Raw genomic sequence first — 27,199 nt, 5'->3', positions numbered from 1 at the left:
ACAGGGCTTCTGCCTGCCTCTGTTTTTTTTCCTGTTTTCTCTGTTATTGGATGCAGCACACGGATGCTTTAAGCAATAATGTTCCAGTTATTGTGGTCTTATAACAGTGGCATTGAAATAATAGCTGTAAAGGATGAGGGCTTCAGACATTGTATTTTAGAAATGCTTCACATCTAGTTTATAATGCTGCCAGTCTGCTGTGTTGGTTGGGGGTTGCTGGCTGTCCAGAAAACTGTCTACATACATCTATCTGAAGGCCTTTCAAAATACAACCAAAAATTTAAATTATTCTAAAATACACAATAATACATTTGATTAATAAATGTCTGATGTGAATTGTTGGAGTGTCTGGATCAAGTCCTGGCTTCAGTGAAGTCAGTACAAACTTTGCTTTTGGTTTCAGTAGAAGAGTTTTTATCTTTCTAGGCAAAACATGAGTTGTGTGACACGAGCAAAGCTGCAGTGTCAACTTCTTGGCTAATGCAGTGATCTCTGGTTAACGTTGTTACTGATTTATCTACTTAATGCAAATATTCTAATGTGCCATACAGTATTAAGATGGTGGAAAAATACTCTTTAAGCACAGCTTTCATATTGTTGGAAGGTCTGTCACCTCAGTATAACTGGGTAGTGGTAGGACCAGGGGGAATGGTTTTAAACTGAGACAGGGGAGCTTTAGGTTGGATATTAGGAGGAAATTTTTCACCCAGAGGGTGGTGAGGCACTGGAACAGGTTGCCCAAGGAGGCTGTGGATGCCCCATCCCTGCAGGCATTCAAGGCCAGGCTGGATGTGGCTCTGGGCAGCCTGGGCTGCTGGCTGGTGACCTGCACACAGCAGGGGTTGGAACTGGATGAGCATTGTGGGCCTTTGCAACCCAGGCCATTCTATGATTCATCTCACTTTGCTGAGCTTTCTTATTACAAATACTTTATTGCTTAGCAGCGGTCTTCTCAGCTTAACATGAGGCTGGCCAAATTTAAACAAAATGTCTCCATTTATTTTCACTAAAACCAAATTTCCTTCTCCATATTGAAGAGAAGGAGGAAGGGTTGGCATTACGTACTTGTGCAATTTAAGTATTTATTTAAGGAAGTAAAGTAGCTCTCGTGTGTAATACAGGCAGTCTGTCTCCAAAGAGGTCTCTGTGCCAATGCAGAGGTCAGGTGCGTTAGTAATGTACCAAATCTCAGTCAAGCAGTAAGCAAGACTTTGTTCAGCAATATCTCAAACCAACATTTATATATTTTTGATCTCAGGAGAGTGGATTTCAACTGGACACAGTGCGAGCGTGAGGTTTTTGGAGGAGTTCTTGGCACTTTCTGCAGACAGGAGATGACTCTGTGTTGGTAAATGAAACTTGTTTTCCTCCCCAAATCAGACTAACATGTGTTCCTTTCAAGCGGTGCATCTTATTTAAACACTGACCTTTCCTTGGAAAAGCGAGCTTGAAAACCCCACTCCCCCGCAACGCACACACAGCCAATGAAATATTTCCTGTTTACAGATGACCCTTTTGAATTAAAATAATAACAATAATGAAATTCTGCTGATCTTGATTGTTAAAGTAGAGGGAATGTGATTGACTTGGTGCCAGATTAATCTCCCCCTTACAGGAGCAGTTCTGCCTCCTGTGTTATTTATGCAATAAACTGTGGCTTTGCTTTATTTGCCTGTAAGTATTTCACACAGTGCAGCTCTGGCAGTGTGCATCCTGCAGTCCTGGTTGCACACTGTAGTTGCTTCATTTCTGTTTTTTTGGCATTTCTCTGAGATAAAAAGCAAAGGGGATTGCCATGAGCAGCACAATTTCTCTGGAAGGAGTAAGGGTTGATGTAAACATGATATCATCAGTCATTTGTAGTTCAGATGTTTTATAGCCAACTAAACTTTCTAAGAAGGATTTTTTTTTTAATATTTTTCTCATCTGCACACATCTTAGAATACTGATATTCAAACAGACCGACTCTCAAAAGCCTTTCCAGGATTTGTTTATTCCCTTAGCAAACATTAGAGGAGAAGAATGGTTTGAGCTGACTGCACATTAAATGGTTTGGGGTACTTTCCATTGCCTTCAGTGAGAGCAGAGTTTCCCTAAGTAGTTTATAGTTTCGTAAGTGACACCACAAAGTCAGACCTTGAAAATGAATTCTTGGCTCTACCAAGGACTTCCTTGCTTATTTCAAAATTGTGTGAAATAAGGAAAACTTGACTTTCTCATCCCCTGTTGTAATTATCTGAGGGCAGGTTATGAAACAGCCAATATTTGGACGTGGCCACGGTGATGCTTTCTCATTTATTTTTTATCTTAAATACGAAGGAATCGATGAAATCTTTCCCGAATTGCTACATATGTTGGTTGTGCCATTCCAGGCATGAGATCTCCCACCGGTCTGCACTGAAACCTTTTCTGAAGATTGTGCTCTTCACTTGAAACGTGTTAACTTGGCTCTGTTTACTGAACTGCAGTGTTCCAGTAAGCATTGCTGCAACCGTGGGGTTGATTTCCTTGTTGCAAGGGTCGATGTCTCTTGCACCAGCAGTAATGCAGGCTCTCAGTGCTCGACAGGGGCGCGTGGAGGCACTGCAGAAATGTTGGTGGGTTACATTGGGAATCGTGTGAATACTTTTTACTATGGTGTGATGTGTAGAACGAGGAAAACGTGATTTGCTTTCGGTTATCACTTGGTATTCAGTCACTTTATTTTGTAATTTGTGATGATAGAACTCAGAAAACGCAACGTGACCGAATGATCAATATGTAAACGTGTGCAGGACGGGACGGAAGCAGTTCTGAGGCACACAGTTGGAGAGTGATCATTTAAAAACAGATGCTTACATTGTGTATATATACTTAACATCTATTTGATAGCGCGTTTGGATTAATTTTGCATTTCCTGTTCTTGTAAAGTGCGTTTTCCACACTTCTGAAGATTGTCTACCTGTACAATAGTGTATTCAGTGTTTTTTCAGGACTTCCATTGCCGCTGGAGCTTCCAACATGTATATGTTTCTTTTGAAGAAATGTTCCTACTGTTTTTTGGGTTCTTTTTTTTGTAAATAGCTTTTTTTTTCTTTTTTTTTTTTTTTTGTATTAAATTTGCATGGATAAAACCCACATTTCCAAAACCAGTGTACATATACTCTGTGTATAAAATACAAACTGTTTCATAACCTTTGTGTAGGCAAGTTATTCCCTTGGTTTCACTTTGGTCTTTCTGTGTTCATGGTAAATAATGACAGTTTGTCTGCTCTTTCAAAGGTGTCTGTTGTTGTTTTGAGAGATCACAGAATCAGAATCACAGAACTGTAGGGGTTGGAAGGGACCTCCAGAGATCATCGAGTCCAACCCCCCTGCCAAAGCAGGTTCCCTACACCAGATATCCTGCCTGGCTGCGTATCAAACAAAAGAAATGGTAACTCCCATTCTGTGGAAATACAAAGGATGTATCTTAGGTCTTCTGGTTAATCAACAACGAAATGGATAAGAATATGTCAATTAAGATGTTTACATCTTAATTCAGCTTGGAAACTCCTGCTGATGGAGGTGATCCGCTTCCCTCCCCCACTGTGGGCTGGGTGGAGCAATAGCAGAAATCACCCTTTGTCTCCTTTGCAGTCCTTAGGTGCCAGATCCAGCACGAGGGAAGCAGATCTGCTGGTTTTGCCAGTGGCTGTTGTTAAGTCAGGTTACACCATTGTAGTTAAAATGCACTATATGACAAAACTGATCTTTTTATTTTTTTTTTCTCCCTGAATTCCTTTCTTTGCACGTGACTTTGAGGTTTTGCTATGTTGAGTGTTAGAAGGTTTTTTGAGAGAGCTGTTGCTCTGCGATACTAACTGGGGTCGGAAGGGACCTTTAGGATCATGTAGTTCCAACCCCACTGCTATAGCAGGGACACCTCCCTCTAGCCCAGGTTGCTCACAGCCCCATCCATCCAGCCTGGCCTTGAGTGCTTCCATGGAGGGGGATGTTCACAGCCTCCTTGGGCAACCTGGGCCAGTGTCTTTCTGCACTTGCATCACCCAGCTCTGCTGTGGTGGGACTCTTTAAAGCAGAAACTGAAAAGCAGCATTGCTAAAAGTGAGCAATGTCCCTTGATGAATACATCTAGGCAGTTGGATTTTTAATACTGTTTTTCTTTTAATTAGAGCTGAAGGGTTTGTTAGGTTTCATTCTGAGTCTGTTGTTCAGCTTCCAGTCCTGAAGAAAGCTCTCCTCTTACAAACAAGCATTCTGGCTCTGCAGGGGGAATGACCACATCACTCCTTGGTCACCTGCATGAGAAAAATCACTCTTCAATGAGAGAAATGCCAGCAAATAATTTCCATGAGACGCTCTGAGAGAAATGGAGAATTCATTGTGGTTTTTTTTTTTTTTTTGGTATAATTTTTTTTACATTTGAGATTAATTTCTCATAGCCCTTCCTCGGTGTCCTGCTTGCACACCCATTGCACACCTCGCTGTCTTTGCCTGCTGTTTTGCTGTGGTTAAGGCTCTTGGCTGTGGCTGCAGCCTTGTAACTTTCCTGCCTGAGAAATGTCTGCTCCTGTGGAGGTAGAACTGCAGTGCCCCAGGTCAGCATTGCTGCTCTGTTCTTCAATTGCAGAGCTGTAAGAAAAGAAATCCGCTCCTCCTCCTTGAATTCACACAAGTGTTCTGGTGCTGCCTTCAAAGCATTAATGGGTGGCTACAGCTATTGCTCTGATGGCTGTTAGAAGCCATTCCAAGAATGTAATCCAAATGACGTTCATGATGCCAATTTGCAAAAAAAATGTAATTGGCTTTTAATTAGTCCTCATTAATAAAGGAAATCTTGTACTAATAGTATTCTAATTATCTAGCTGAAGAGCAGCTTGTGACACAGTCTGTTTATTTAGAATCCTTTTGCGGTTTGTTTGAGCAAGACCTACTCATCTCTTGTAATAAGTATTAATTTATGTTAAAAAGAAATTGACATTCCATATAGGTATGAATTCAGAAGCGGAGGAGGCCTTGCTCTCTTTGGCCTTTTGCTTTTGATCTCCAGCATCGCTTGTTCTCTTGCAAAGCCAACAGCAAACACTGTGTGACGTGGCATAGCCTCCAAAGAGCATGAGCTGAAGAATATCTGTTGAGAGAAACCCTCCTAAGCTCCATTTGTTCTCCAGTTCCAAATAAATCCGAGTAAAATAAAGAGGAATCTCCAGAACTTTCAGCAACATCATTTAGAAACGGGTAAGTGGTCTTGAACTCAGTTACAAATTCTATTTAGTTTAAAGCTATTCTGCTCCTATAATCAGTGACTGATGAGTTCATTATATGCTGAAATGGGGAGGTCGTGTTCTTGGTCCAGTGAGATATTTATACAAGGATGAAACAGATTCTTCAGCCAACACTGATAATCTTGTGATGTTGGCTCAGAAACATAAACTTGTATTTCCTGGGAATATCAGTTAGCTGATGGTTGCACTGTTTCTGGTGCAATGGCAGGGCAGTTATCAAACCGCTTCCTGTCCTCTAAATCTCTTCTTTTGCAACCTTCAGTAGTTAGAACTACTGCGCTTGGATTCCTTCCTTCTCCCCGGCCCCAGAAATCCAGCTTTATTTCTTACTTTGCGTTCTTTCCACTTGCTTCCATGCTTTGTGCTTGCCTGTCAGTCACTGAAGGAGCACACATGGCATCGCTGGGCCTTTGATGTGCGTTTGGGGACTTCAAAACTCCCTCAGCAGATCTTTAACTTCTGCCAGTGATTTAGAAATGGCCTTGAAGGAGCAGGGTCAGGTTGACAGGTGCTCTTTTGATTAACTTGTATTAACATTTTCTTTGAAGTTCTTCCATTGTCAATTTGGTAGCTCTGTTTGATACCTCAGTTAAAATGGTAAGCTGTGTATTTAAGGCCAAGCGCTCGATTCTTTCCAGATTTACTTGACAGTGCTGAAGTTATTCCTTGTTGCAAGCTCACACACGTGAAAGCCAGGCAGTGCAGGTGGGTCCAACATGCAGCTGATAGAATCAGTGAGGTTGGAAAAGACCTCCAAGATCACCAAGTCCAATCCCAGCCCCACCATCCCCATCACCATGTCCCTCAGTGCCACGTCTCCACTGGGTGGCATGTTTCCAACCAGCTGAGCATGCTCTGATATCTCAGAAGGTGGTGAGGCACTGGCACAGGTTGCCCAAGGAGGCTGTGGATGCCCCATCCCTGCAGGCATTCAAGGCCAGGCTGGATGTGGCTCTGGGCAGCCTGGTCTGCTGGTTGGTGACCCTGCACACAGCAGGGGTTGGAACTGGATGAGCATTGTGGTCTTTTGCAACACAGGCCATTCTATGATTCTGTGATCTCCAACATGGATTGATGTGAAAATGCGTCTCTGTTGCTGGTTAATTTGTCCCATGTGCAGAGATTTCAGTGGAACAGAGTCTGAAGGGATTGCCCCATGTTACACTGTTTAGCAAAGCTTACAGCTTTGAGGGTACAGTTCATGTAAGGTCGTCCCATGAAAAGCATCCACAAAAAGCATTGATAAAGGACAGATGTTTTTAAAAATAAGAGTGGGAAACCGACTTCAAACAAAGGCAGGCATTTGAAATTGCACTGGTAAGATGTGAGAAGTGAATTTACTTGCCTTTTATGTCTGGATAGCAGCTAGCTCGGTGTTCTGTTCAGCCCTCCACTGTGTAGCTGTGATGATGTTCTGACCTCAGATGAATGTTTTCAGTCCCAGATGTTGAAAAAAGATGAAACCTAAAAATATGGGAAAGCTTTTGGGTTTTTTTCTCCTTTTTTATTTCTGTGCTTGATAGGGCGTAAACTAGGGAGCCAACAAGACACAGATGCTGTGGGATGGAGGACGAGCCAAGGCAATTTCCTTTGTGAGCTGTTGCGTGTTTCCTTCCCTTGGGACAAGCAACCTGCAATGCTGCATGCCCCCAGCATCCCCAGGCCTCTCCTTTACCCAAGGCAGGGTGGGCACAGAGCTGAACCAGCAGTTGTCTGTCTACATTAGTGAAGATGCAGCTATTTCAAACCCTTTCCTACTCTGGCACTGTACCTTTATAAAGGTTTCCAATATGAAATGCGTCGACCACAGTTCCTAGGCTCCTGTACACCAAAGGAAAAGCAGGTTTGTTCTCCAGTAGCAGGTGATGAGGCAGGGGAACATGTGAGTGGAAGCAGAGGTCAGGCAGCCTGTTCCCAACAGCACTTCTTCAAACCCTATTTAAATTCATAATTAACTCTATCATAAAGCAATTCAGGCAGGGCCAATGCCCAGCTTGAAGGACTTACTGGGAACTGTGACTTCATTAAGAAAGCATTGGCAGCATAGCCCCAGGGCAGGCTGTGCAACTCTGGGAGATGCTTCAAGAGAAATCAGGGCTTTGAGATTAATGCTCATAATTGGATTAGGAGAGATTGTAAAGTCACTGCTCAGTCACTGGGAAAGGATATTAGGAGAGCATAACTCATGTCCAGAGGAGTGCAGGCTGCTGTACCCACCGGCTGGGGGTAAGTCCTTACAGAAGCAAACAAACAGCTGAGATGCTTTCATTAAGGGTTGGTAGTGATAGGACCAGGGGGAATGGTTTTAAACTGAGACAGGGGAGGTTTAGGTTGGATGTTAGGAGGAAGTTCTTCACACAGAGGGTGGTGAGGCACTGGCACAGGTTGCCCAAGGAGGCTGTGGATGCCCCAGACCTGCAGGCATTCAAGGCCAGGCTGGATGTGGCTCTGGGCAGCCTGGTCTTCTAGTTGGCTACCCTGCACATAGCAGGGGTTGGAACTGGGTGATTACTGTGGTCCTTTTCAGCCCAGGCCATTCTATGATTAAAATAGAAAATTTCTTTTCTCCCACTGACTGGCAGCCACCTTATGAGTGGCACTTGGTTAGCACATTGATGAAAGACTTGTTAATATCTTTCTTAATGTCTGTTGAAGTGTTTTTTCTTATGTTATTCATCATTAAAGCATCACTGAAGAATGACTCAAACATTGGGGGGCTGCTCCAAAAGTAATGCCTCCTATTTTATTATATTGACACACAATGTCAGAGGTGGATGTTGGTGGAATGGCAGTAGAGACTGAACCTTCCCACCAACAATCCATGACATTTATTACTGCCTGACAGATGGTAGCAGAGGTGTCTTCTGACCAAATGGTGCATGGCATGAAAATGCGCAGGGAATAAAATTGTGCCATTGAAGACCCCAGTGCAGAAAAAAATGGCACCCACTGGCATTCATCGATGCTGAACGTTTCTGGAGACCAACCAGGGGACGTGGCACAGTGAGATGGTGAGTGGTGAAACATTGTGCAATGTAAGTCACCTCGGTCGGTGCAGGTTTTTACAAGCATGGCATGCAGCTCTTGTTCATTGCTGGTACATGAAAATGCACAGCTTGTGGTGATGGCTGTGTTGAAAAAGGGTGTTTTCTAGCTGAGAATTCACTCTGCCAGATAGTGCCATTGTGCTCTTTGTGGCTGTTGCAGTTTCCCTGGAAATAAACAGAAAGCATTACTTTCAGAGTGACCTATGTACAAAGTCATCTCTTGGTAGTGTAGGGCAACTTCAGTTACAGATCACAGAACCAGTGAAAGTCAGAAAGGGAGCAAGTAGGAAACAGCATTATGATTTTGGTCTCAGCCCATCGCTCCCACAGGAACTTCTGCTTTTCTCAGTCAGTAGCCTCAAGGTATCAGGCTATAGCTGAAGTGGTAGCTGACATTTTTATGGGCACTTTTTATCTAAGCAGTGTTTGAGCTGGTTGAGCCCCACCTGTGAGGTGAAACTGGGCCAGATGCTCATGCCTCCTGTTGACTGATCTGCTAAATAGCTATCCCAGCTTTGATCTCATTTTTGGCAAGCAGCAGTTGCTTTTTAGCTGCCCGAGCATGAGCAATGCTGTAGAACTGCATTTTTAAAAATAAGAACAATGCTTTCCTCTCTGTTTCCTCATTTTGTATGTGGGTTTAATCTTTAATGCAGCCTATGAGAAAATCAGCTTAAATGAAGGTAAAGTGCAAAGTTGTGCAGCTGATGGGCAGCATCCCTGCATCCTTCCGTAGTGCATAAGGGACTTCAAGCATGGGCACCTGTCACTGTGTGCTTTAGGACCTCAGTCTGCACTCATTCCAGGGACAGGGCTCTTATTCAGGCCAATATGGGCATGGAGGCACACAGTTTTCAGTTATGGTAAACCTTGGAGGAGGTGGTTGCTTGGTGCTGAGCTCTGGTTGCTCGGCCCAGTGGAAATGGAGGCATTTCTTTGGCTGGGAGCATTTTGCAGCAACACATCCATAAGAACTGCGCTCACAAATCCTTTCTTTATAGCTGTTCAGTAGCATCTTCACTCTGGGCTGCTCACATGACGTCGTGTTTTGGCTCTGGCTATGTAGTGTCTCCTTATGCATGGTAAATGGAATGTTGTTGACTTGTGTGCAAGATGTTGCATCACTTTACCTTCCTAGCCCAGGCTGAAAGGCGCTGGTTGGTGCCAGCACTGCTCTGTGAGCTCCTCCAAAGGGTCAACTTGGCACAGCTGCTATTGAAATGGATTTCACAGAGATTTGCGCGGGCCAAGCTGCAGCCATTGTGCTTTTGTAGATCTGTGAGCAGCATTTCCCTCAAGTCCTGCCATGCAGACCTCTTCTTTTGGCAGTGTTAGAAATGGTTGCAGTGTTATCTGGCAATCCTTCTGTCCCTTTGTTCCTAGGGCCACCTCTGGCCACAGTCAGCAGGATTACAGGAGACAGTTACTGCTCCTCTGCCTTTGCTGTTATCTAGTGTGTGGAGCCAACCTGTATAAGAGCATCCACAAGCCCAACTGTGCCTGTGAAATTTAACTTACTCTTCCTGGTTTCCCTGCCCAACAACCAGAACATCCCAGTCCATGCTGGGGGAAAACAACCAGGTGAATCTGCTCCTTGCTCCTTGTCGTCAAATCAGTAAGGTTGGAAAAGACCACCACGATCCTCTGGTCCAACCACCAACCCATCCCCACCATTGCTGGCCCTACCAGCAAATGCCTCGTTCAGAGCTGTGATTTTCAGCTGAACTGACAGACGTGGGCTGACCTCTCAGAGGGTGGATCAGCTTCATCCCACCAGTGCTGCTTCTACCTACAGTCACTTGGGGCAATTTGTTTTTCTTCTGTGGGTTTCTGTCTGAGAGCAGCTGCCACGTGACCAGGTTCTGATCAGAGTGGTGATGTGTTGGCCGGGGGGTGGTGGGATCACCATCCCTTGGAGGTGCTTCAGAGCAGTGAGGATGTGGCACTGAGGGGATGTGGTGATGGGCATGGTGGGGTTAGCTGGATTTGGGGACCTGAGAGGTCTTTTCCAACCTGAATGATTTTATGACCTTAGACAAAAGCTATTTCATGGGAAATAATGCAGAGGATCTATCCCGTGGTGAGTAGGAGCTTTACAGTGTTTAAAAGGCCCCAAGGGGAAATGAAATCCAAACTTTCCCATTGAATAAAAAGGCAAAGTGGGTTCATTTTTGTGCTTTTTTTTTTTTCCTCCTTTTTTTAATCTTCTTCCCACAAACGAAGCTGTACAGCAATCATCAACCCTTGCAGCTTCCTGGGCTGCAGAGCCATAGTGTAAGACATGCTGAGCTGCAGCAGCCACGTGTGACAGGAGCTGGGAGGTCTCTGACCCCTGCGACCAGCAGGGTGGTCAAGGATTTTCCCAGCCAGGCTCCAGCCCTGTGCTTGTCACAGGTCCCATAGCGTGTTGCTCTGTGATGCTGTCCCTGTGCTGTTAGCAGCTGGCCTGCAGCCAAGCAGAACAACACCAGCGAATTAGCTGGAACCAGTGGGTTTCCACAAAACCCTTCCGTTTGCACAAAGCAGCATTCTCCCAGCAGAATCCATCCATCTCGTGGCAGGAAAATCCCCTCCGCTGCTGGTGTGGGGCTGTTCACTATATCCCACGTGTGCAACGTACTTGTTTTGCTATCTGGGAGGGGATGGCGAGCCAGATTTCTTCAGTGGGCAGTGAGCAAGTGGTGTTTCTTCCTCTTCCTTTTTCTTCATGTGCATCCTATGCACAGAATGCTCTCAGGCAGGCTGCTTGGATGCGACTGCTTGAAACTCTCTCTCTAGAACCAGGAACATATGCGAGGCTTTTCCTTTCATTTTCCTGCTCCGGTTTTCTTTTTTTACAGCTGGTAAATACCTTCTCCTTACACATTACCTGGCCCAGAGGAAAATCCAGAGCTGCTGCGGTAAGCTGTGATCAGCACTAAATATCACTCAGCTGCCATTAAGCTAATGGGAGTGGGAGAGGGGTGTCTGCTTTTCTGTGCTGTTGTGCTCTGTTGAAACTCAACATGCCTTTGCAGATGTAGAACAGATTAATGATTTGTGTTTGCCGGTACTCCTGTATGAATTGTTTGGAAAAGTTTCCACATACTTCTCACTTTTTTTAGTGGAAACAATGTTTGTGTTCTTGAAATAACTTTGGCTGTTCAGAGAGCTGAAGGTGGTGCTGGCATCGTGGGTTGAAGATGGGCACAATTATACTTTTTGGTATTTACACCACTGCTGCTGGAAGCATCCCATCCCCTGTGAGCTATTCCCAACTCCTTCCTGTGCTCATTCCCAACATAAGGATGCTCTCATTATATGGGAATCTTCAAATAGCTTTTAATACAATTAACAGTACCTAGACTTGTCCTAATAGAAGGTGTGCTCACTAGGAGTGCTGTCAGCTGACGTTGCTGAGGTTTCTGTTCTTGGACAAGTAGTTTTTCTGGATTAATGCTTGCTCTTTTGGGTGCAGGGAGGTGGGTGCCAATTTATTGACATCTGCAGAGGGCAGATCCATCCAGCAATTTTTTGGTGCTTTCTTTATTATCATTATTATGTAAAGAACTGTTTTTGTATGTTTTGCACTGGGCCAAACTTCTGCCTATGTTGAAACACTCAGCAAAGCGTGTTCTGACACCTGTGTGTGAGGTGCAGGGATTCGGGCTGCTGGTGGCAATGGCATCTCTGGTCACCATTTGGGATATGAAGAGACACAGATAGCAGATCAACACTCTGCTCCCTCCAAAAGCCCCAGAGCTGCAGGAAAACCACCTCTCCCAAGGGCAGATCTGTATTCCCAGGGATACAGATCTCGGGGATGAAGAGCCAAGATGCAGAGCTCGGGGATGAAAAGCCAAGCTGTGATACTGGTGGGACCTTGCAAGGTTAGGGCAGTAATAGCTGAGTCCTGTGCATATAGCTCCCACTGCACAGTGGTGGTGCTGGGAGGCTGAGAGGGCTCTGCTTTTGTAACAACTCCTTTTAAAGTTTATATAATTCTCAAGCAACCCGAGAGCAAGACTGGAACTAATTAGTGCTGTCTTGGGAAGTCTGGTGCGTTGAGCTAGAAAGAACAAAATATGCAAAGACAATGCAAATCTGCTTCTGATGTTGAACACTGATGGGGAAATATTAAGCAGGAGGGGAGTGGGGATACAGTGTGACACTGGGCAGTCATTGTACATACAATGGGCTGAGTGTGGGCTCAGCCATCCTTGGGCCAAATTGGTCCTGAGTATGGGGCAGGATGGGATGATTCCCCCAGTAATTAGCAATAGAATGCTCTTGGAAGTCTGGCTGCTGAGCATCGTGTGTGCTGCTCCTAACTGGTGGAGAGAGGCTTCTATGGAGAGTACTGGTTTGCCCTGGGAACCAGGTTGGCTGATCCCACCTCACGGGCAGCAAATTGTAGCCCCATGTTGAAAAGCTGCTGCTCCTTAACACCAGGCTGGGGGGTCTTTTATTGTCTAGCTTAAATGAAGCAAGTAACTGGATAATATACTGTTTATACTGGGTAAACAAGAATTCAAGCAGGGAAAGCTCATAACCCCTCCTGGCCTGTAAATGTCTCCCAGGGTGGCTGCAGAGAGCTGGCCCAGAGGCAAGAGGAGCTTTGCTGGGTGTCTGAGATTGTGTTTTCTGAATATTTATCGTTGGAGGGTCCTGGCACTGGGCTAAGCCTTCTTCAAGGCAGCCATCACAGGGAGCATGCTGTGCTGGGGTCAGGAAGTGCAGCTCAGACTGGGTTCAGCTCCATCAGCACTGTGCACAGATTGCAGGCAGACTCCTTGCACCTGAAGGGACCTCCAGGTGAGCTACAGTCACAGCTGTAAGGCTGGATGGCTTTGGGCTTTCCTAAGGTACCTCTTGATGAGCCCTGCTTAGTTTCCTCCCCACACCCATTGCCCAGCTGCAGCCTTGTCCCCTCATTTCCTGCTGAGAGATATGACAGCCTTCCAGTTCCAAAATGAATTTGTTATTTCTTTTGCATTTTGTTTCTTTTCTCCTTTCTCCCTGGCTATCTTTGCTATTGGCCCATTTCTATGTGTTGCTCTGCCAGCTCTCTATCTCAGTGCTTCTCCTCACTCCCTGGTGTGTCTGCAGGCAGGCAGAGCTCTGGCATGCTGGGCTGCACTCCCAGTCCCCTTCCATCCCGCAGCCACCTGTGCTCTTCTCTCTGCTCTGCAAAAATCACAGCCCCCAGCTGTACCAGACCCTGGGCTGTATAACACAGACACACTCAAACAGCTGCCATTCCTTCCTCGAGATGTCCAAAGCAGGGATAGTCCCAGTCAGAAGCCATCAGCAGACAGACAAGGAAAACAGGCCTGCACTCAGCACAAGGGTAAATATTGACAGTGGATGCTGCTGGAGAGCTCCTTTTCTTACTTCCCGCAGTCCTGTGGAAGCCACAAGAGTTTGTTTATCAGTGCAAAGGAGAGATCTTTTTTGCAAGATCCATCCTGGTGCTCCTCTATCCCAGCACGTCTCCCCTGTGCCCCGCTCTGTGCGATTCCCATTGCTTTCCTGGAGGCGACAGGTCTGCTTTGCATCGCTGATCCTCTTATTCTGGCACCCTGGAAAGAGCTCTACTAAAGCAAGTTGTGCAACTCGCCTCCCTGAAGCACGAGGCAATTAAGAGGCTTTTATAAGTCAACGATTTTCCTTCCCACTGGCAATTGCAGAACCATTGCTTTCAATCAGATGAGACGCGCTGTTCGATACCCAAACGTTCTGCTCATCGCTGGAGCCTTTTATTTTTTATTTCGTGCCATAGGAAGCGACTTATTAACGTGGATCTGTATTTAAAACATGAAAGCTTTTATTCTGAGCGATCAGATCCCAGTGCTTGAACACAGGGAGGCAGAGGATCGTCTGACAAGCCCAATTTGGCACAACAGGGATGAGACTGCATCATATGTTTCAACCAGAAAGCACTTAAGCGCTTGGCCCATTTATCTGCCTTGTCTCCAGCAATGAGATCTTTGCTGACTGCCTTGCTGTTTGCAATGAGAGGTCTTCCTTTATTTCCTCAAACAAAAATGGGTTTGTACAGAACACACGTGCAGGGCTGCTGGTGAGCATCCTGGTGCCACAGCATCTGCTGTGATGCCATGTTTTGGCTTTGGGATGAAAGCCATGTCATCATTGCACTGATGTGGTGGTTGTTGGTGAGCAATGCTGTGCAGAGCCTAGGATATTTCGGGTTTTCAGCATCTCCCACTGCCCTGCTAGGGAAGGGGCACAGAATCAGGGTGGCTGGCCCAAGCTGCCCAAAGGAGCATCCCATGTCGTATGGCATCACTGAGAAGCCATGAAGCCAGAAACTGCTGGGCATTGGATGGTGGCTGGCAAGCAATTGCATTGAGCATCACTTCGTATATATATATACATATATATATATATGTATATCACTTTATATATGCTCTTTCCCAGTGCATTGCTTCATTTGGATGGGAGCATGCTGAGCTCTCTGCCCATAGAGCTGCAGATAAATGCTGGGCCACCTCACACTGTGCAGGCAGCACCTTGGCTCTGCATTACTGCAAAGAGGACAAGTTTACCAGTGCCACAGTGCACAAAGGAAAAGAGAGATGTCCTGAAGTTGCAGAGGGGGCCAATTTGAGCAGCAGGTTTGTGCAGACGCCTTTCAGCGCTGCTGCTCCTCCCTGCGTGCTCCAGCACTGCTGAGCTGGGGCCAAGCCAGCGGCTGTGTCGGAGCCTCTGCTATTGCTTTTTTCCAACCTAATTTTCTCAGGAACTGACCCAGTTCTGGCATTTTGGGAACTGGCATTCTCCCTGCTGGTGAATACTTCTCATCTGTTTCAAATGATCAGTCCGGTGTGACCTTTTCTGCTAAAATAGCTTACACAATGAAAACGCATCAGTGTTAAATTCTAACATTGCATAACTGAAAGCAAGACCATGCATTTACCAGCAGGAAGGAGGCTTTTTTTCCCCTCACTTTGTAGGAACTGAGAAGGAAACATCTGGAGTTGTGTGACTGCAATGAGAGGGAAACCTCCCCAAAGCTCCCATCTCCTCCCTACAATATCAAAGGGGTTGTACCACCCACTGCTGCTTTTCGTTGCATCAGAAAGAAGAAAAGGTGTCATTCAGCAGTGGGGCGGTGGCCAACCGTGAGCAAGAACTCATAGTCTTTGGGGCCATTTCCCAGTTTAGGACCAGGCATCTTGCTGTGTGTGCTCACTGCAGAATGGGGAGGATCCTATCTTTGCTGCTTTGGAACATACACAGCTGGGCAGCAATTCCAACAGTGATACCATCAGCCCTGCACAAGTGTTTTGAGGGTTGTTTTCCTACCAAGAATTGCTCCTCCTGTTCCTGGTGCTGTTGCTCCTTTTCCTTAGGATGATTTCATCATTTCTCAATATTTCTAAATTTGCTGCAGGAAGATGTGTGCTCTGGCCCAGGGCTTGTCAGGGCAGCTCTGCATTTGAAACATCATTTCTTGTCCCACCTGAAAGGGAGCTGAACCACCCACTTATTACTTGCCATGACCTGGGTTGATCCTTCAGCACAGCAGCAGGAATCATAAGACTTTTGTTTTTTTTCCTCCTAGAGGACAGCAACGTGTATTTGGCAGCAGAGCTTTTACAAGGGGGCAAATCAAGGGTGGTGGTGGTACCTGTTCCTTGTAAGGATGTGCAGGGCTGCACCTTTGGTGAGGTGCAAGAGGGGCTGAGATGTGGGAGTGGTGCTGCACTGGTACAGCTGCCCAGAGGGTGGTGGGGTCACCATCCTTGGAGGTTCTCCAGAACCATGGGATGTGGCACTGAGGGATGTGGTCATGACCATGGTGGGGTGGGCTGGGGTTGAACTTGGAGGATCTCAGCAGTCTTTTCCAACCTGAATGATTCAGGGCTGCCCTTGCAGGATGGCAGTTGGACCACATGTGCTCTGCCTGGGGATGATGCTTGTAGGTGCTGGGGACAGGCTGTACTGTACAAAAAACACTGTGCAGTTTGGTTTTTGTTTTAATGAGTCACTAAGATATTTGAAACGTACTTCTGACCTACCGAGTTCAGTTAGCACCTACACTTCATAAATCATAGCAGTGTCCTGCCAGCTGCTGGCTTAATAAGGCTCCTGACTGCGTGGGAAATGCTATGACACTGCAAAGTGATATCTGATCCCTGAAGTGAACAGACTGAGCTCTTTAAAAACCTCCACTGCTGCAAGAAATGCAAAGTTCTGAGCAGAGCAGCCTCGGGGCTGCAAGGAGCTCAGCGTTCAGAGGCAGAGGTCCAGGTAAGAGCATCTCCCTTGTATGAAATCTTTCCGTGCAACCCATCTGTTTTTCTTTGCCTTGTGAAAAAGTGTGGATGCGTTTGAATTAAGCACCATTGGAAACTGAAAAGAAAATCTTCCTCCACTTGGACTCATGCTCAGTGCTTTGGATGCTGCAATCCATCAGAAATGAGCTACGTCTGCTGTCTTCCCAGCTCTGAAGCCAGCTCTCATTACCGTAGCACCTTTGTGCTGAACTGTGAGACCTTTCAGAGGCAGAGGCTGATGCCTACATCCCATGGTAGGGTTGGTAAGGGTACAAGCTTACCTATGTGGTATCCTACAAGCTAATTCCAGTCATTTGTTCTGGCGGGAGCTTGTTCTCTCTTGTTTCAGAGTAAAACAGAAACATGACCAGCACTGTTTACAGGCGTGTGGAGCACTTTGGGAGGGTTTGGTGTTTGTTTGAGTTGAAAATTAGCTGATGAAACTGTTGTGTATTTTTGACTGCTGCCATGTGTTCCCAGTTAAGATTTCTGCTTAATTCAAGCTCCCTCCCTCTTCTCCTCCAGCGCGCTCTGATCCTCTTCTCTGTGTTCTGTGGGATGGAGTTGGGGTTGGCTGGGATTTCCCAAGCTCAGACCCCAGTTATGGGCAGTGGCTGGGGGTGAGGAGTGGGCATGGCCAAGGGCTGCCCCAGGGCTGCCATCAAAAAGGGGGACGTGGGCTGCAGCCTAAACAGCTGTTGGCTGTGCTGCGTGCTCTGTGCTTTGCTCATGTGCATCTCTACTTCTAGCTAATCTGTTCCTACGCTTGTACCTGTATGTAAAAGTTAAAGAGATACATGTAAGTCTCCCCCCAGTAGTAATGCCTTCTATTTATTTCCATGGAAACAGCAACAGACACAAAGAGCACAATAACACTGTTTGGTAGAGCACGTTGTCAGCGACAAACCACTCCTTATTAACTTAATACCTTAATAACCTAAATAGCCACTGCTATTAATTAGGTGTTTTTGTCAGTGATGAAGAAGAGCTGTATGCTGCACTTATAAGCACCTGCACAAGCAAAGGTCATAGTCCCATAGTCACTGTGCCACTGCTGGAACGTACCATGCACCTCTCACTGTGCCACATCCACCAGTTGGTTGGGTGCCATAAACATTCATCAGGTGATGAGGAATATTAATGGGTGCTGTTTTTCTCCACATGCGGAGGTTCATCCTTTGCTGCAATCCCACCAACATCCGTCTCTGGCATTGTGGGCTGATGTCACAAAATAGGAGGCATTACTTTCAGAGCAGCCCGGTTCAGAGGGACTGAATGATGTCTGTGTGTTGGAGAAGGGTGTTCTGGTTTGGGGGTTTCTAGTGGGAATGTTTCTACTTGGAGCTGCTGTTGAGAGCTGTGTGCTGTCCCCCAGCTCCTTCCCCAGAGCCGTGCCGTGCACAGCCTGCCGACTGCTGATTGACTTTCATTTGCAGAATGCTCTTAGCAAGCCAGAAACTATTTCAAACAAAGCCAAAATCTCAACCATGTGTTGTCATCCCCAGAATTACACTCATCAGGGAAGAGGAAAAAAAAATAATAATAATAATTCAGAAAAACCCCTCTGGGAAATGATGAATCAGTAAACAAGTAAAAGGCGATTGTCATCTGTGTGCATCCTGCAGAGGGAATTCCACGGCCCCACTGCAGTGATAGAAGCCTTTCACCACCACGATGCTGCACCAAAGGGCTCCTCCAGTGCTGGCAATGGCTTTGCAGCCCATCTCCCTCCTCTCCCTGGTGTTGGCGTGGGGCTGCGTGGCCTCTTCCTCCCCCTGGCATACAGCAGGTAAGCCCACTGGCAGCCACCTGGGCTTGGGATGGTGCTGGGCTCTGTGTGGTTTCGTTATGGCAAGGGGTGGGTTTGTGAATGGGCAGTTAACACATGGTGTGTTCAGTGGGGTGTTTTCACAAGTAGCTTCAAAGGGAACAGAAAGACAGAAAGAACTGTCAGCAAAGTGTTAGTGTAAGGCTGGCATTTACAAACACGTAATGGGTACATAATGATCCCAGGTGTGTGTGCGGGGGGAGGGGGTAAAACACAGGGTTTATTCATAATGTAGGAAGTGCTACTCGGTGAGCTGTTGGCCTCAGCAATGGTATCTGAAGCACTAATGCGGGCACTGCCCTTCAAACAGGCTCCCTGCATGATGCTGGGGTGCAGCCATCCTGTGTGCTGGTGGCTGCTGCAGTGCACTGCTTTGTTGCCACGGAGGTGATGCTGCAGTGAGAGCCAACAGCACCCAGCTGAGGGATGGGGTGACTGTGCAGTGAGATGGCTGTGTGATGGGGTGGCTGTGTGATGGAATGGCTGCAGAATGGGATGGTTGTGCAGTGGGGTGGTGGTGCAGTGGGTTACCTGTAGGACAGGGGTGGCTACGGGGCAGAATGGCTGTGGGATGAGATGGCTGTATGATGGGATGGCTGTGCAATGAGATGGCTGTTTGATGGGGTGGCTGCAGGATGGAGTGGCTGCAGAGTTGTCCAGCACATCAGGATGTGATTCAGCAAATTCAGTGCAAATTGTGTCCAGAAGAAAGGAGTTCTGCAGGAAACACTGAGGAGCAGCTTTCATTTCAAAGCTGGATGACACAGTCCTATGTTCTGCATGGAGAATGAGTGAGTGAGACTTGTGCCTTCTGGAATAGAGTCATACTGAATCATTAAGGTTGGAAAAGATTGCTAAGATCATCTAGAGAAGATCATCTAAGAATGTAATAATGAGAAACTCCACAAGAGGCAGCGCTGATGTTTAAAAAGGAGTTGAGTTCTGGAATGCAACATCCAGAAAGCAACATCCCAAAAGAAAGCTTTTTCATTCTGTCTGAACTTTAATTATTGTCAAAATTTCTTTTGGAAAAATTACTTGCTATTGTTTCAAAAAGGTGTGGCTGGGCAGAAAAAGATCAGGGATGGAACCAAATTTCAGAATGTCATTGTTTCTGGAGAGACAGAAATTCCACTTCGAACAAATCCAGGGCTCTCTTGGAAGTTATGTCTGGATTCCCAAACAAAGGCAAGTTGCTCTGTTTGCACAGCAGTGAGAACAACCTCTGTCCATGCAGGAGAAGGCTCCCAGCCCTGCCCACTACAAGGGCCATGTCCCACTGGTCCTGGAGCTGCCACAGTCTCACTGCTGCCCTCTGAACCCTCTGTGCTGGGCTCAGAGCTGCTGGGAGGCAAAACATTGTACTTGTTATATAAAAATGCATCAAAGCTCATTGTTTTCCTCCAAATCATTAGAATCTATTGTTCCTTACCCCAGCACCTCCCTACGTATGTTAAGGTGGTATCTAACATTGATGCCTAACAACAGCTGGTCTCCCAGACTGAAGCTTCACATGCTGGGAAGTGTGGGAGCTGAAGACTGCAGTGGTCATCACTGGGAGGGCTTCCTCAGAAGTAATCAATGATGTTCTCTGCCAACTTTCTAAAGAGGGCACATATGGTGGCAATGCTGGACTGACCTGGCCAAAGGTGGACTCCAAAGCACCATGAAGAAAACACATCATGCCATGAACATGGAGGCACCCAAATGGGTAATACCACCTCCAGACAGCGTATGCAGAGAGAAAACCACATATGTTGACTTTGAACTGATAAAACAGAATGAGCTCGATGGCTTTCATTGCGTGAACGACCTTCTTCAGGCAGAGCTTAGAGGCAGCGTGTCTTAGTAACCCCAAGCAAATGGAAGACTTGAAAGGTCATGGTGGTACTATGGTATTATTTAGAACACTTCTAAAGGGATTGACAAAGATACTGTGGCATTCTTATGCCTCTTTGATGCCCTTTGAGTGGGCAGGAAGAGAGATTGTGTGTGTATGGTTGAGGGCAGGTGGTGACACACACAGGACTGGATCTGAACCAGCTGTGTTCCCCTTCACACCCACAGCATGTTTAATTTCATCACGTTTATTGTGTTTTTTTGTTTGTTTTTGAGGTTGTTGCTATTTTGAATCAACACCCCTTTTACTCCCTGCTTTGTTCCCCAATGCAGTTGCTCCCCCCCTAGACCTTCACATCACCGATCCTGGGCTCTTAGGTTCTCTCGATATAGAGTGGAAACCTCCACCCAACGTACAGACCTCCAATGAATGCACAGTGAAATACAAGTGTGAATACCGTAACACCGGCGACAGAGAATGGAAGGTGAGAGAATGCACAGCTTCATCCTCCTAGATCCCTGTTGCTCCTTTATTTCTTGCACACGTTTACACCTGCATTTAAAGCACCAGCAGGACTGGTAAAGCAGCACATCTAAGTGCCATTCCACAGGATCACTTCTTGGAAGTGTTTCCCAAAGAGGAGCGTGCTCTGCAATTCCTCAGCAGCAGTCAGAGTTGGAAAAGGGCTGTTTCTGTCAGAAGTGTGCTGCTTGCTGCCGAAAATAATCCACCAATATCCAGTGTCATCCCTTGTCATAGAAGGCGCTGCGTGTTTTAGAAGGTCTTTGTTTATATGGTCTTGAACTCAGGCAGTGTCACATCCTTAGGGATATGTAGCATGGTAAATAAATACAAGATTAAGTCCTATTAATTATCCTAATGGTTAAACATTCGCTATATTCAGAAGAGTGTTATTAATCTGTGTTTCCTTCTGGGTTGTAGATAAGGTTGATTCCAGCTCAGCTCTGTGATAAGACAGTCAGCCTTAGCTTGCAGATGTATAGATGTAGGGTTGCCAGAATGCTGTGGGAGCTTTTAGGAGAGGAAAGCTGCCAGAGGGGTTGGAGGGAAGAGGAGAAACCCTCTGTGTGGTTGGTGCAAGGTACTGGGGAGCACTGAGAGATATGAAAAGGATATGTGCAGATTCCTGCCTTGTGTTTGTAACTGCTTTTTAATAAGGGGAAAAAAACAAAACAAAACAAAAAACCAAACACGTCAGAATTCCCCAGGTCATAATCAAAGTGTCTGCAAGGCAGAGCCAAAAAGGGGGAAACTGCACGGCTTGTACCTTGCAAAAATGCTGGATAAGGTCACAAAGAAACATTGACTTCGAAAAACAACCCATGGGGCCATCAAGGAATAACCCATCATCAGCAATGTCTGGCAGAAGGACGTGGCTCAGCAGGGCTCTGACACTCTGGGACTGCTGACCAAAGCCTGACTGTGGGCTGCAGTTCCTCTTGCAGCAAACACGTTGACTCTGCAGCCCATCATTTCTGTCCTGGCTGGGTCTGTGCAACCCTTTCTCCCTCTTCATTTGCTGCAACTTCCCCCAGCTTACTTCCGTCCTATATAAAAGAAGGGAGATGGAGCCTTCTCCCAGCCCTCATCCCCAGTCTGGGCTTCCTTTTTCTGGGGTGGAAGGGAGGATTCACAGCCAGTGAGGATGGGCAGCCCAAGCAGAAGCACTGGGCTGTACAAGTGCTGGAATAGCATTGGGCAGGAGAAGCAGGATAGAAATGAAAAGGAAGATGAAAGCACCCAGGTGAGCCTACCAGCAGCCACGGTGCAATGGTGGCTAACTCTTCAGCTCAGCAACAAGAGGTGCTTATCAAATCTGTCTTTCAACCAGGTTATTTTTACTAAGAAACTAAAACTCAGAGTTGGATTTGACCTCAGCAGGACTGCTGAAGTGAAGGTCCAGACCCTGCTCAAAGGATGGTGTACCAACGATGTGGAAGTTCAAAGTGAATGGGTTCATGCCACCTTTCGGGTCCCACTGCAAGGTTAGGAGCAGCCTTCCTACTTTTTGACCCCACTTTTTTTTGTCTTGACTGAGGCACACTACTGTTCAAAGCTGTACAATGATATTTCTGGCTGACACTTGGCTACATAGTCATTATCTTCTCATTTGGCAGGGAAACTGGAATCTAAGGTTGAGAATTTTCATTGCGTCTATCATGACTGGGAATACCTCAAGTGCACGTGGCAACCGGGTCTCCTTGCTCCTCGTGGTGTAAATTATGGACTATACTACTGGTATGTATCAGCAAAATAGGATAATATCCAGCCAGCAATTGAGCGAACCACTCTTGGAATCGCTCAGCCTACTTACATGCCATGGAAAGTGCCATGGGGGTAGTAATAATGCACTTTTCTCAGTTAATTCTATTGTTTTTTTAACATTTTTTTTTTTTTCTGCAAGAAAAACAAAGCCAGAATTATGCGTTTTGGCCAATATAACCTGTGCTTCATTTCCTGTGATGTTGTGGTGAGAGTGATGGGCCATTGGGTTTTGTGACTTCAGGCTGTTTGTGGAGAAAAGCTTAGCTGCAGCTATTTAAAAATAGCTTCTGTGCGGCTCTTGGAAATATTCTTCAAAGCAAAAACACCAAATTTACAAACTACTTGGAGAAAACCATGGAAAATTTCATTATTTGTTGCTGAAAACAAACCAACCCCAATTCCACAAAAAAAAGACACCAACAAACCTGCTGTTATTTAACTGCCTGTAACCAAAGCAGCATTTGGATCTTAGTCCTGTTTTATAAGAAGGATGGGTGGAAACACAGCCTTGTCCTTTGATCCCTGGGAGTTAACTTTCACAGTGCTACCATATGATTTCTTTCCCCACGTAATGACGTGCTTTGCAGAGAGACTTTCATTAGGAGCAGAGTACAGTGGCCAGACCCAGCTCTGCCTCAATGGCAACAACCCAACAAGAGTCACTTAAGGCAATGGGAAGCCCCACGTGGCATTACCAGCATGGGGACTGTAACCTCCAGAGCCAGGAGGTGGTTTGGGTTGCTTTTACACAATCACTACTGATCCCTCGGGTTTCCAGTATAATCAGCTGTTTTTTCCCCTCCTCCCCACACTTTTCCACATAGCAGGAAAGATGCACAACGCTGTGCTTTGATGGGTAGGGCAGGTAGGACAAAAGGGATGCTCATGGTTTAAGTCCATTTGCTCCTATCTGATTGTCCTCTAAAAAAGAAATCAGAAAAAGGCTTTACCCCAAACTAATTTCTATTGCTTTGATTGCCTTTTTTTAATGTTTTCCTGTTAGGTATGAGGGTCTGGAGCACGCAGCGCAGTGTGACAACTATATCCAGGATCATGGTATAAACGTGGGCTGCATGCTGCAGAACCTGAGCCAGGCAGAATACAAAGACCTGAGCATCTGTGTCAATGGGTCTGCGGCAGCCACCTCACTGAGGCCTCTGTATGCCACCCTGCGCCTTCACAACCTGGGTAAGGCTGGTGGGAGGGCAGCAGGGCTTGGGGGACCTGCATGGCTACTGAAGGCCCATGGCTTGCATGAGGGGCTCAAACTAATGTGTGCTCTTGCAAATGGAGAAGGGGGACGTGCATTGCTGCACTTGATTCTCCGGCAGTGTTTTCAGGAGGTGATGCTGCTCAGTGCTCAGGTCACTAGGTGCTGCTGAGTGCCTTGCTTGGCATTGGATGACTTCACATCAGTGGGCTGCTGGGCAGAGAGCAGAGCAGCTATGGGTTTTTTGGACCCAGCAGCACAATTGCAGATGTGGCTTGATTTCCTCCCGCTGGAACTGAAGCCACTGCTCTGCTCCTGCAAGCACAGGAGAGCTCTGCAGGCATTGCTGCTGAAAGCAAGCCAGGGGCAGGGGAGAGTCAGGTGAAAGGTGCAGTGTGGTCTGCCAGAGCCATGGGAACAAAAAGCAAAGGTGGGTTTCAAGCCCCCCACACCCTACTACAAATGGGGAAACAAAGCAAAGTGCAGCTAAAGACACAGTCTGATGCACATGCTAGCTCTTTGCTATGGGCACTTCCTGTGCTGATGCATTCCACTGAATCATTTGGGCCCTTAATGGCCATCTGGTCCAACTCCTGCACTGAACAGGAACAGCCACAGCTCCATTAGGTGCTTGGAGCAACATTTACCCACATGTAACTGCCAGGGGATAAATGGGTCACCCTCCTGGGTTAATTAGCAGGATTTCTGGATTCAATTAGGGATGTCGTGTTGTCCTATGTGGCTTTGGGCACATGGCATAAAGAATGCAGTGTCAGGACAACACAATAGCAATGATGCATTGCAGGGGTCCAGGCTGCCCTGTGAGAACAGCGTGCCAAACACATCATTTGGCCATCAGCCCTGTCTGCACATCCAGATAAAAACAAGCAACCCAGCCTCCAAGTGGAGCTTTTGCTCCTGCAGCATCATGGCAGTCGAAAACCCCATCAAACCCCATCAGTGGGAGCATGGGACAAAGCCTGGTGGTGATAACCTAAAGCCATTCTCACCAGGACCTGGTCGGTGGCACCTCCTGACTTCTTCTTCTCTTTCCTCCCCCAGCCAAGCCCTCACCCCCCCAGCAGCTGGTGGTCTCCATGTCTGCAGCTGAGGAGCTCCGCGTGGCGTGGAGCCCACCTGGTGGCCAAACACCCCCCCAGTGCCTGGAGTACGAGGTGCAGCTGGCAGAGGAGCAGAGAGAGGCCAAGGCTGCCTGGGCGGTAGGGAGCACACAGGGCTGCAAGCAGCCTGCTGTGGGGCGGGGAGGTGGGGGCCTGTCTGTGTGTATATATGGCCTCTACGTGGTTTGCTTTGGTTTGGTTTGTTTCCTTGAATCTGGTAGCACAACATGATCCAGTGAAAGGGTGAAGGCTCAGCGCTCCAGAGAAGCGACCTAGCACACAGCATATGTTGATGCATAGGGCTTTTTCCTTCTGTGTTATTCAGTGATGGTTTTAACAGCAAGAATCATTCAGTTGTAGGGAATGGTTGGAGGAAACGTTCTTTAAGTGTCGCTTTCTACACATGAATCTCCATAGCTAGCTTCACAAATGCTCAGACACAAACAGTGACCATACACAGAGGGGCCCCATGAGTGTCTGTGTTTTCAGGAGGCTCAGCTCCATAATAATTACCAGTACTGGATGGTCCAAAGCTATTAAGAAACCATTCCAAACTGCCAAAATGTAATCCAAGGATTTGCAAAGCTTGTTCAGCAGCATCAGGCCATGCCAGAGAGTTACCTCTGGCTGCTCAGAACTCCTCACTGCTCTCCATTTTCTTTTTCAGTCCATGTCCACCCAAGTGGAAACTGCTTTCACCATCTCCAGAGCAAATCAGAGCCGTGTTTCTTGTGTTCGTGTCAGAGGGAGAACAAACAGTTTCTGTGCTGATGAGGGCTTCTGGAGTGAATGGACACAGGAGTGCTTCTCTGGTAGGGAACCAACTGCAATCAGTTTTTGTCTGTAGTGAAAAAATTAATACACTTAGGGTAAGAAGTAAGAAGATTGAATGCATGGGGCCCAAGGTTTTAAAAAGCAATGCAACCTGTTCTGCAAGACAGGAACTTCTTATTTGTTATTATTTCTCTTTGCAGTAAGCAGAAAAGAAGTCAAGCAGCTATTTATCCTCATTCCGGTCATCCTGGGGTTGTCAAGTAGCCTCTTAATATTTACATTGATTGGCCAATGCAAGAAAAGGTAAGTGCTAGAGCAGCCTGTCCATGCAATGTGCTCTTAGGTCTCAGCCTATAGGTATAAATAAAACAATATACAAGATACTAAGAGACAAGCACATATCAATAAGATGAGCTGTAATCAGATACTAAATAAGACATTTTATGTTGAGGAAACAGCTTTACAAGTGTGGCCATTTCTGCCTCCCAACATGCCATAAATATCCAGACTGCTATTAAACGCAGCAGTTACTCACATGTAAAGCAGCAGAAATAATGCCATTATTTTGCCCCAAAGTGTAGATGCTAGTGATAAACCTGTGGCAAACAAATGCTTCCTGCATTGGCACTGTGATGAGGCAATGTGTGATGGGGATGCCATCATCTTCCTTGGTACTGGCAGTGACCTTCTGTTCCCATTGCAGATCCCCAGCAGGAAAACCATTGCACACATTGGTGGGATGCTAAGTGCACCCATGGCTGCTGTGTTTGATGGGCTGCTCTCACATCATCCCAAGGACAGCCAAGAAGCCCGGAGCTTTCTAGGCCAGCGTGGGTCTCCCCTGTGCTGTGTGAGGCTGGCAGTCACAATGCAATCCTCAACAGGCCCAGGAAAACATGGGAGGAGCTGTAAACTGACTGGAGCAAACTGTTTCTAATAGCAAGGCAAAGGAGAAAAAGGAGGCGTGGAAATTGTGATGAATAAAGATAAATAGAATCCGCAGAGCAACATGTTATTTGTTTACTAATTTATTTTAAGGATTCCATGAAGCTGTATAGCAGGGCATACGCTGAAGCTTGGTACCCAAATGCTGGGTACCAGGGCCTGCATGCATCTCCTCACCACTCCTTTCCTCCCTTCGCTGCTGTGCCTGAGCTAATTGCAATCGTTTCATTAACTGTTACGCCTCAGCTGCTGCAAAGCTGAAGTGGTGAGAGAGCGTGGGAGAAACTTTTGCTACAGCACTCCCAACCACTGGAAGGGATGTGGTTACGAGGAGAAGTAGAAGGTTATTTTTGCATAGGCAGCAGGGGAACTCCTCCAAGAAGTGGGCACAGCTCCTGCCATTCAGTGGAGCACCCTGGATGGCTCTCAGCACTGTGCACCCAGCTGGTAAAGTTGCTGATTGACATTTAAGGATGCCCCCCATGAGAATGATTAAAAAGTAAATCCAAGACGTGCACTACAGCTGGGTAGAACCCCAACCAAGATGCTGCTCTCCAAGCCTGCTTCTATTTTTTTATTTATTTTTATTTCCTTTTATC

At 46.5% G+C, this 27,199-nt stretch overlaps 1 protein-coding gene across 4 annotated transcripts; it reads left to right on the top strand.

The window, feature by feature from the left end:
• The first annotated feature begins 4,468 nt into the window (after nt 1-4,468).
• Nucleotides 4,469-26,755, top strand: IL13RA2 (interleukin 13 receptor subunit alpha 2). Of its 4 annotated transcripts, none has more exons than XM_048959225.1 (10): nt 4,469-5,220; nt 18,222-18,385; nt 20,597-20,748; nt 22,117-22,270; nt 22,403-22,523; nt 23,554-23,738; nt 24,823-24,980; nt 25,549-25,693; nt 25,856-25,958; nt 26,359-26,755. In XM_048959225.1, the coding sequence occupies exons 2-10, from the start codon at nt 18,271-18,273 to the stop codon at nt 26,399-26,401; spliced, it is 1,176 nt and encodes a 391-aa protein (XP_048815182.1). In that variant the 5' UTR covers nt 4,469-5,220; nt 18,222-18,270; the 3' UTR covers nt 26,402-26,755. The 4 variants fall into 4 exon arrangements, with proteins under 4 accessions (XP_048815182.1, XP_048815178.1, XP_048815181.1 ...); XM_048959221.1 differs by lacking the exon at nt 4,469-5,220 and adding an exon at nt 10,959-11,214 and having other exon boundaries at nt 26,359-26,754; XM_048959224.1 differs by lacking the exon at nt 4,469-5,220 and adding an exon at nt 11,234-16,570.
• The last annotated feature ends 444 nt before the right edge of the window (nt 26,756-27,199 follow it).

Source organism: Lagopus muta, chromosome 13 (genome assembly GCF_023343835.1).
Source record: "Lagopus muta isolate bLagMut1 chromosome 13, bLagMut1 primary, whole genome shotgun sequence".
Lineage (NCBI taxonomy): Eukaryota > Metazoa > Chordata > Aves > Galliformes > Phasianidae > Lagopus > Lagopus muta.
This window is presented reverse-complemented; position numbering and strand designations above follow the sequence as displayed.

What these genes read in the sequence shown, in the direction of transcription:
- IL13RA2 (XM_048959225.1), top strand. Translation starts at nt 18,271, where the DNA reads ATGCTGCACCAAAGGGCTCCTCCAGTGCTGGCAATGGCTTTGCAGCCC. An exon ending in AGGCCAAGGCTGCCTGGGCG is followed by an intron (nt 24,981 to 25,548) that starts GTAGGGAGCACA and finishes TTTCTTTTTCAG; the next exon opens with TCCATGTCCACCCAAGTGGA. An exon ending in ATTGGCCAATGCAAGAAAAG is followed by an intron (nt 25,959 to 26,358) that starts GTAAGTGCTAGA and finishes TTCCCATTGCAG; the next exon opens with ATCCCCAGCAGGAAAACCAT.